This window comes from Cinclus cinclus, unplaced genomic scaffold, assembly GCF_963662255.1.
Source record: "Cinclus cinclus unplaced genomic scaffold, bCinCin1.1 SCAFFOLD_291, whole genome shotgun sequence".
Lineage (NCBI taxonomy): Eukaryota > Metazoa > Chordata > Aves > Passeriformes > Cinclidae > Cinclus > Cinclus cinclus.
The window spans coordinates 17,881-27,556 of NW_026912068.1; the positions used below are offsets into that span (position 1 = coordinate 17,881).

Sequence of the window (9,676 nt, forward strand, 5' to 3'; positions counted from 1 at the left end):
CCCATTAATTAACCCCCTCTTAATTAAACCCCAAATACCTCCCATTAATTAACCCCCTCTTAATTAACCCCCCAAATTAATACCTCCCCATTAATTAACCCCCTCCTAATTAACCCCCAAACTAATATCTCCCAATTAATTAACCCCCTCCTAATTAACCCCCAAAATTAACACGTCGCCATTAATTAACCCCCTCCTAATCAACCCCCCAAATTAACAGCTCCCCATTAACCCCCTTCTAATTAACCCTCCCCATTAATTAACCCCCTCTTAATTAACCCCCAAATTAACAGCTCCCCATTAATTAACCTTTAATTAACCCCCCCCCCCATTCCAAATTTCCCTTCTGGAATCATGCCCCCCCCCCTCCCCCCCCCAAATTCCCTCATTTGGAATAACCCCCTCCCCACAAATTACCCCCGCCCCTCATTAATTACCCCGTTAATTACCCCCTCAGCCGGGCCCTCCCCTCCCCCACCTGACCCACATCACCCCGAGATTGGGGGGGGGGGGGAGGGGAGGGAAAATCCAGCCTGATCCCCCCCCCTAATCCTGACCAGATGGTTCCTCCCCCCTCCTCCTCCTCCCATCCCCCCCTTCCCCCTTTTGGGGTGGGGTGGGGTGGAATTTTTTTTTTGGGGGGGGGGGAATTTCTCATTTTAGGGGATCCCCCCGAATTCCTGGACCCTCCCCCATTTTTTCCCAACCCTCCCTCCCCCCTCCCCAAAATTCCCGCCCCTCCCCCCACTCCTCTCCCGGTGATTCCAAGGTCAAGCGAAGGGGACGGAGGAATTTTCCAGGCTCGGCCTTGGCAGGAGTTTGGGAATTTGGGAGGGAGGCCCCCTCCCCCTCTCCCCAGTCCGGAACATCAACTGGGACCAGTTCCAGCTCCCCGCTGTGCTCCCAGTTAGCCCAAACTGGGCTCCCAGTGGCCTAAATTGGGCTACTTCAGATCTCAGCTCCCCCCCCCCCCCAGCGTTATGACAAAGTGGGACATTCCAAAATTGCCCCTTCCCAGTTACCCAAACTGGGAACCACCTCCCTTCCCAGTTACCCAAACTGGGAACCACCTCCCTTCCCAGTTACCCAAATTGGGAACCACCTCCCTTCCCAGTTACCCCAAACTGGGAACCATCTCCCTTCCCAGTTACCCCAAACTGGGAACCACCTCCCTTCCCGGTTACCCAAACTGGGAACCACCTCCCTTCCCAGTTACCCCAAACTGGGAACCACCTCCCTTCCCAGTTACCCAAACTGGGAACCACCTCCCTTCCCAGTTACCCAAATTGGGAACCACCTCCCTTCCCGGTTACCCCAAACTGGGAACCACCTCCCTTCCCGGTTACCCAAAGTGGGAACCACCTCCCTTCCCAGGTACCCCAAACTGGGAACCACCTCCCTTCCCAGTTACCCAAACTGGGAACCACCTCCCTTCCCAGTTACCCAAACTGGGAACCACCTCCCTTCCCAGTTACCCCAAACTGGGAACCACCTCCCTTCCCAGTTACCCAAATTGGGAACCATCTCCCTTCCCAGTTACCCCAAACTGGGAACCACCTCCCTTCCCAGTTACCCAAACTGGGAACCACCTCCCTTCCCAGTTACCCCAAACTGGGAACCACCTCCCTTCCCAGTTACCCAAACTGGGAACCACCTCCCTTCCCGGTTACCCCAAACTGGGAACCACCTCCCTTCCCGGTTACCCAAAGTGGGAACCACCTCCCTTCCCAGTTACCCAAACTGGGAACCACCTCCCTTCCCAGTTACCCCAAACTGGGAACCACCTCCCTTCCCAGTTACCCAAATTGGGAACCATCTCCCTTCCCAGTTACCCCAAACTGGGAACCACCTCCCTTCCCAGTTACCCCAAACTGGGAACCACCTCCCTTCCCGGTTACCCAAAGTGGGAACCACCTCCCTTCCCAGTTACCCCAGTCTGGGCTCCCAATTACCGAAAAGTGGGACCCCCCAAACTGGGATCCCAAACAAACTGGGACTGCCCCAAACTGGGGACCCCCCCAGACTGGAAACACCCCAAACTGGGAACCCCCCCAAACTGGGAACACCCCAAACTGGGACTGCCCCAAACTGGGGACCCCCCCAGACTGGAAACACCCCAAACTGGGAACCCCCCCAAACTGGGAACACCCCAAACTGGGACTGCCCCAAATTGGGAACCCCCCCAAACTGGAAAACCCCCCCAAACTGGGAACCCCCCAAAATTGACCCCTCCAGTGGCCCCCCCCGCCCCCCCCAAACCGGACCCCAAAATGCCCGGATGGGGGAGGGACGATATAAAAAATCCGTTTATTGTATAAAAAAATCCTAAAAAACCCGCGGGGGGGGGGGGGAAAAGGCGGCCCCCAAATGAGGGGCGTGGCCTGGAATAACGTCATGCAGGATGGGGGAGTGGCTTAATATGCTAAAAAAGGGGGTGGGGAGATTATGTGGGCGTGGTCAAACCCAAATGAGGAAACGGGTGTGGTTAAAGGTTCGGGGGTGTGGCTAGAGCAGTGATTGATGGGTGGGGGTGTGGTTAAGCATGAAGCAGGCGTGGTCACGCCAAAATAAAGGGCGTGGCCTCCAAGGAAAAGGGGCGTGGTCAATCCGAGTCCCCCGACTCCACCTTGACCAGCAGTTTTTTCCCACGGGGCACTGGCCCCGCCCCCCGTGGGCGTCGCCCCTTGGTCCTGTGGGGGGAGGGGGGAGTGAGGGAGCCCCGAAATTCTGGAATTGTGGGAATTCCCATAAAACCACCCCCGGAAAAACGGGATCACCGCTGTTATTCCTACGCTTACGGAGCTGCAAATTTGTTTCTCCTCTGCAAACGCCGCAAGGGGTCTCAAGTCTCTCCAGATCACCCCAAAAGTGACCCCAGAACATCCCCAGACCCCCAGAGTGACCCCGAACCCCCCCAAATGACCCCAACCCCCCCCAAAGTGACCCCAAACCCCACAAAGTGACCCCACACCCCCCAAAATTACCCCAAACCCTCCCAAAGTGACCCCAAAACCACCAGCGTGACCCCAGACCCCTCCCAAATGACCCCAAGCCCCCCAGACCCCCCTGAAGTGACCCCAAATCCCCCCAAAGTGACCCCAAACCTCTCTCAACCCCACGTCCCCCCCAAAGTAACCTCAAAATCCCCCAAATTACCCCAACACCCCCCAAATGACCCCAAAACCACCAAAATTACCCCAACCCCCCCCGAAGAGACCCCAAAAGTGACCCCAAACCCTCCCAAAATGACCCCAAACCCCCCCAAAGTGGCCCCAAATCTCCCCAAAGTGGCCCCAAACCCCCCCAAAATGACCCCAAAACCACTAAAATTACCCCAAACCCCCCAGAAGAGACCCCCAAAATGACCCCAAACCCTCCCAAAATGACCCCAAACCCCCCCCAAATGACCCCAAATCGCCCCAAAATGACCCCAAACCCCCCCAGAAGACACCCAAAATGACCCCAAACTCTCCCAAAATGACCCCAAACCCTCCCAAAATGACCCCAACTCCCCCCAAAATGACCCCAAATCCCCCCAAAGTGACCCCAAACCCCCCAAAATGACCCCAAATCGCCCCAAAATGACCCTTAGTCCCCCCAGAAGAGACCCCCAAAATGACCCCAAACTCTCCCAAAATGACCCCAAATCCCCCCAAAGTGACCCCAAACCCCCCAAAATGACCCCAAAACCACCAAAATTACCCCAAACCCCCCCAGAAGAGACCCCCAAAATGACCCCAAACCCCCCCAAAATAACCCCAAACCCCCCCAAAACCACCACAATGACCCCAAAACCCTCCAGAAGAGACCCCCCCCAAGCCCCTCCCAACCCCTCCAAAGTGACCCCAAACCACTAAGTGACCCCTCCCCAAAAAGTGACCCCCAAACCCCGCCCCGCCCCACCCCTCCCCCACCCAGGACTCACTTTTGGGGTGCCGTCCCCCTCCCCTCCGTGGCCTCCAGGGCCTCGTTGATCATCCGGAACATCTCGAAGCGCTGCCGGCCCCGCACCTGCCCCACCCCAAAAATCAGCAAAAAAAAGGTGGGCGACCCTCCCGCCCCCCCCCTCCCCCCGTCAGGGATCTCCCAAAAAAATTGGGGGGACAGAGGAGCTGCTCATCGCGTTAAGGACGACGCCCCCCCAAAAAATCAACAGCGGGGTTTTCGATTTAGGGGCTCGAAAAATGATCCTGGGACCCCAAATTGTCACCCCGGGACCCCAAATTGTCACCCCGGGACCCCAATTGTCACCCCGGAACCCCAAATTGTCACCCCGGGACCCCAAATTGTCACCCCGGGACCCCAATTGTCACCCCGGAACCCCAAATTGTCACCCCGGGACCCCAAATTGTCACCCTGGGACCCTAAAATCACTTTGGGACCCCAAATTGCCACCCCAAGACCCCAAATTGTCATCCTGGGACCCCTAAAATCACCCTGGAACCCCAAATTGTCACCCCGGGACCCCAAATTGCCACCCTGGGACCCCAAATTGTCACCCTGGAACCCTAAAATCACTTTGGGACCCCAAATTGCCACCCTGGGACCCCTAATATCACCTTGGGATCCCAAATTACCACCCCGAGACCCCAAATTGCCACCCTGGCACCCCAAAAAATCTGTCAAGGACCCCAAATTGTCCCCCTGGGACCCCTAAAATCCCCCTCGGACCCCAAATTGTTACCCTGGGACCCCAGAAATCCCTTTGGGACCCCAGATTTTTATCCTGGGATACCTAAAAATCATCAGGGACCCCAAATTGCCACTCCGGGACCCTTAAAATCCATTTGGGACCCCAAAATCTTGTTCTGGGATCCAAACCCGCTGCCACGAAAACCCTTTTGGTGTCCTTAAATCAACCCTGGGAGCTCTTTAAGACCCCTCAGAGACCCCAAATTTCCCTCTCAGGACCCTACATTTCCTCTCTAAGGTCCCCCAAATCCACACCTGCAGGTAGAAAATTTCGGTGTCGGGGTCCAGGACTCTTTTCTTGGAGCTCTCGGGGGCTTCAGCCGGAGGGGGCAGGGCTGGGGGATGGGCAGAGAGAGGCTCAGGGACCCCCAAAAATTCCCCCCACCCCCTGCCCTCAATATTAATGAGCCCAACTGCTCATTAGCATATTTGACCACACCCACATGACAACACCCTTGCTTGACCCCTCCCACAAGCCAGCAAGCCACACCCCCTTCATTTTAAAACCACACCCACCCCATATCAGGCCACACCCACATGACCCCACCCCACAGCAGACCACGCCCTCACCTCTCTTGGCCCCGCCCCCTGCCCCGCCCCTTTTGCGCTGGTTCTCCTCCTCCAGGCGCCGATCCCGCCCGGGACAGGCACAGACACGAACCTCGAAACAGCGACGGCCCAGGGTTTGACCCCTGAAAAAGGGACCCCAAAGTTATCCAGAGAACCCAAAATCTATCCAGGGACACCCCAAACTCCGTTCAGGGAGACCCCAAAAGCAGAGACACCCCAAAAACCCAACCCTGTTCCATCCAGACACCCCCAAAACCCCAAACCCACAGGAATAACTGAACTGCGAAACACCGACGGCCCAGGGTTTGACCCCTGAAAAAGGGACCCCAAAGTTATCCAGAGAACCCAAAATCTATCCAGGGACACCCCAAACTCCGTTCAGGGAGACCCCAAAAGCAGAGACACCCCAAAAACCCAACCCTGTTCCATCCAGACACCCCCAAAACCCCAAACCCACAGGAATAACTGAACTGCGAAACAGCGACGGCCCAGGGTTTGACCCCTGAAAAAGGGACCCCAAAGTTATCCAGAGAACCCAAAATCTATCCAGGGACACCCCAAACTCCGTTCAGGGAGACCCCAAAAGCAGAGACACCCCAAAAACCCAACCCTGTTCCATCCAGACACCCCCAAAACCCCAAACCCACAGGAATAACTGAACTGCGAAACAGCGACGGCCCAGGGTTTGATCCCTGAAAAAGGGACCCCAAAGTTATCCAGAGAACCCAAAATCTATCCAGGGACACCCCAAACTCCGTTCAGGGAGACCCCAAAAGCAGAGACACTCTCAAAAACCCAACCTTGTTCCATCCAGACACCCCCAAAACCCCAAACCCACAGGAATAACTGAACCGCAAAACAGCGACGGCCCAGGGTTTGATCCCGGACAAAGGGACCCCAAAGTTATCCAGAGAACCCAAAATCTATCCAGGGACATCCCAAACTCCGTTCAGGGAGACCCCAAAAGCAGAGACACCCCAAAAACCCAACCCTGTTCCATCCAGACACCCCCAAAACCCCAAACCCACAGGAATAACTGAACCGCGAAACAGCGACGGCCCAGGGTTTGACCCCTGAAAAAGGGACCCCAAAGTTATCCAGAGAACCCAAAATCTATCCAGGGACACCCCAAACTCCGTTCAGGGAGACCCCAAAAGCAGAGACACTCTCAAAAACCCAATTCTGATCCACTCAGAGACCCCCAAAACCCCCAAACTCCGGGGTCTGACCCTGGTAAAACAGAGATCAGGGACCCCAAAATCCACTCAGGGACAACCCAAAAACCACCCAGGGACCCCAAAAATTCATTCCGAGACGCCTCAAAACCAAGGACATCCCAAACCCCAAATTTTTAGAGCGAGAAATCTTAAATTTAGACATGAGAGAATCCATATTTTAAAGAGAACCCCGCATTTTTAAGGCCAGAACAATCAATTTTTTGGGCAGAAAAACACCAATTTTTGGGCAAAAACCACCTTTTTTTTTTTTAACATAATGCAGAATCCCAGATTTTTATTTAATATGAAAAACCCCCAAACTTTGAGGCCTGCAGTGCCATATCTCAGGAAAATCCCACATTTTTTAAGGGGGCCAGAAAAATCAGATTTTTGGGCAGGAAAACACCCATTTTTTGGGGATAAAAAACCCCTGCGTTTTGGGGATAAAAACCTAATTTTTTTTTTTTTTTTTTCGTTTGGAATCTCGTTTTTTTTTTTTTTTTTTTGGGGGGGGTGGTCTCACCCGGGTCCCTCCAGGGTGAGGATGGTGAGGATGGGTCTGCGGTTCATGCCCCCCATGCAGGAGCTGTTGCACATGAAGTTGTACAGGACCGTGGTGCACTCCGAGCCCACCTGGGATTGGGGGAGGGAGATACTGTTAGAAACTACCCCCCCCAAAAAAAAAAAAAAAAAAAAAATCCCAAAACCACCCCAAAATCATTTGGGATGGGGAAAAGACAAAACACCCAAAAAAAAAAAAAACCCCACCCGAAATCAGCACAAAACCACCCCGAAATAACACAAAAAATTACCCCAAAAACACCCCAAAAACACAAATAAAAGCCCTAAAGCAACAACAAAAACACCCCCAAAAAAAGTCCCAAAACCAGCCCAAAAATCATCCAAAAATGCCCCGAAACCAACTCAAAAACCAACCCAAAACCACAACAAAAACACCCCCAAAAAAATCCCAAAACCACCCCAAAATCATCTGGGATGGGGAAAAGACAAAACCCCAAAAAAACCACCCTGAAATAACTCAAAAAATGGGCCAAAAACACCCCAAAAACAAAAAAATGCCCCAAAACCACAACAAAAACACCCCCAAAAAATCCCAAAACCACCCCAAAATCATCTGGGATGGGGAAAAGACAAAACCCCAAAAAAACCACCCGAAATCAGCACAAAACCACCCCGAAATAACCCAAAAAATTACCCCAAAAACACCCCAAAAACACAAAATAAAAGCCCTAAAGTAACAACAGAAACACCCCAAAAAAAGTCCCAAAACCAGCCCAAAAATCATCCAAAAATGCCCCGAAACCAACTCAAAAACCAACCCAAAACCACAACAAAAACACCCCCAAAAAAATCCCAAAACCACCCCAAAATCATCTGGGATGGGGAAAAGACAAAACCCCAAAAAAACCACCCGAAATCAGCACAAAACCACCCCGAAATAACCCAAAAAATTACCCCAAAAACACCCCCAAAAACACAAAAAAAAAAGCCACAAAGCAACAACAAAAACACCCCAAAAAAGTCCCAAAACCAGCCCAAAAATCATGCAAAAATGCCCCGAAACCAACTCAAAAACCAACCCAAAACCACAACAAAAACACCCCCAAAAAAATCCCAAAACCACCCCAAAATCATCTGGGATGGGGAAAAGACAAAACCCCAAAAAAAAACCACCCCAAAAATATTCCCAAAAAACGCCCCAAAATCACCCCAAAAATTACCCCAAAAATTACCCCAAAACCCACCCCCAAACCACCCCAAAAATCACCCAAAAAACGCCCCCAAATCACCCCAAAACTGCCCCAAAAATCACGCCAAAAAATGACCCTAAACCATCCCAAAACCACCCCAAAACCAATCCACAGCCACCCCAAAATGACCCAAAAAAGTCCCAAAATCATCCCAAAAAATGACCCTAAAAACCACCCCAAAATACCCCAAAAATCACCCCAAAAATACCAAAAAAATCACCCAAAAATTACCCCGAAAATGCCCCAAAATCACCCCAAAAAGCCTCAAAACTGCCCCAAAAATCACCCCAAAATTCACCCTAAAAATATCCCAAAATCACCCCAAAATTACCCCAAAAATCCCTGAAAATCACCCCAAAATGACCCCAAAAATCACCCCAAAAATTCCCAAAAAATCACCCCAAAAATTCCCAAAAAATCACCCAAAAATTACCCCGAAAATGCCCCAAAATCACCCCAAAAAGCCTCAAAACTGCCCCAAAAATCACCCCAAAATTCACCCTAAAAATACCCCAAAATCACCCCAAAATTACCCCAAAAATCCCTGAAAATCACCCCAAAATGACCCCGAAAATGCCCCAAAATCACGCCAAAAATACCCAAAAAATCACCCCAGAAATACCCCAAAAATATCCCAAAATCACCCCAAAGTTACCCTGAAAATGCCCCAAAATCACCCCAAAAATCACCCTAAAAATATCCCAAAATCACCCCAAAATTACCCCCAAAAATCCCTGAAAATCACCCCAAAATGACCCCAAAAATGCCCCAAAATCACCCCAAAAATCACCCCAAAATCACCCCAGAAATATCCCAAAATGACCCTAAAAATCACCCCAAAACCGCCCTAAAAATCACCCAAAAACACCCCAAAAATCACCCAAAATACCCAAAAATCCCCCCAAAAATGCCCCAAAACCAACCCCAAAAAAATCCCAAAAACCAACCCCAAACTGACCCCGGGGGGGGGGAAAATTTGGGATTTTGGGGAGATTTTTTGGGATTTCTGAGGGGATTTCAGGTTTTGGGATCCCAGAAAAGTTTGGGGATTTGGGGGATTTTTGGGGGATTTTTTTGGGATTTTTTAAGAATTTTTGGGGATTTTTTTAAGAATTTTTGGGGGATTTTTTTTTTATTTTTTTTGATTTTTTTTGGTGATTTTTTCGGATTTTTTGGAGAATTTTTTGGGATTTTTTTTGGGGATTTTTTGGGATTTCTTGGGGATTTCTTGAGAATTTTTTGGGATTTTTGGGGGATTATTTTGGGATTTTTTTTCGGATTTTTTGTGATTTTTTGAGAATTTTTTGGGGGATTTTTGGGGGATTTTTTTGGGACTTTTTGGGATTTTTTTCGGATTTTTTGGGGATTTTTTGGGGATTTTTTGGGGGATTTTTTGGGATTTTTTAAGAATTTTTGGGGATTTTT

At 50.9% G+C, this 9,676-nt stretch overlaps 1 protein-coding gene across 1 annotated transcript; it reads right to left on the reverse strand.

Moving 5' to 3' along the window:
* Window positions 1-2,288: 2,288 nt before the first annotated feature.
* LOC134057152 (cellular tumor antigen p53-like) lies at window positions 2,289-8,516 on the reverse strand. Its single transcript, XM_062514179.1, has 5 exons — window positions 7,003-8,516; window positions 5,263-5,384; window positions 4,948-5,027; window positions 3,926-4,011; window positions 2,289-2,690 (listed from the first exon to the last, which is right to left on the reverse strand). Exons 1-5 carry the CDS (start codon window positions 7,074-7,076, stop codon window positions 2,603-2,605), a joined length of 450 nt encoding a protein of 149 aa, XP_062370163.1. The 5' UTR covers window positions 7,077-8,516; the 3' UTR covers window positions 2,289-2,602.
* Between the last annotated feature and the right edge of the window lie 1,160 nt (window positions 8,517-9,676).

What these genes read in the sequence shown, in the direction of transcription:
- LOC134057152 (XM_062514179.1), bottom strand. Translation starts at nt 7,076, where the DNA reads ATGTGCAACAGCTCCTGCATGGGGGGCATGAACCGCAGACCCATCCTC. An exon ending in AGGGGGCGGGGCCAAGAGAG is followed by an intron (nt 5,028 to 5,262) that starts GTGAGGGCGTGG and finishes CCCATCCCCCAG; the next exon opens with CCCTGCCCCCTCCGGCTGAA. An exon ending in AGGGGGACGGCACCCCAAAA is followed by an intron (nt 2,691 to 3,925) that starts GTGAGTCCTGGG and finishes CTCCCCCCACAG; the next exon opens with GACCAAGGGGCGACGCCCAC.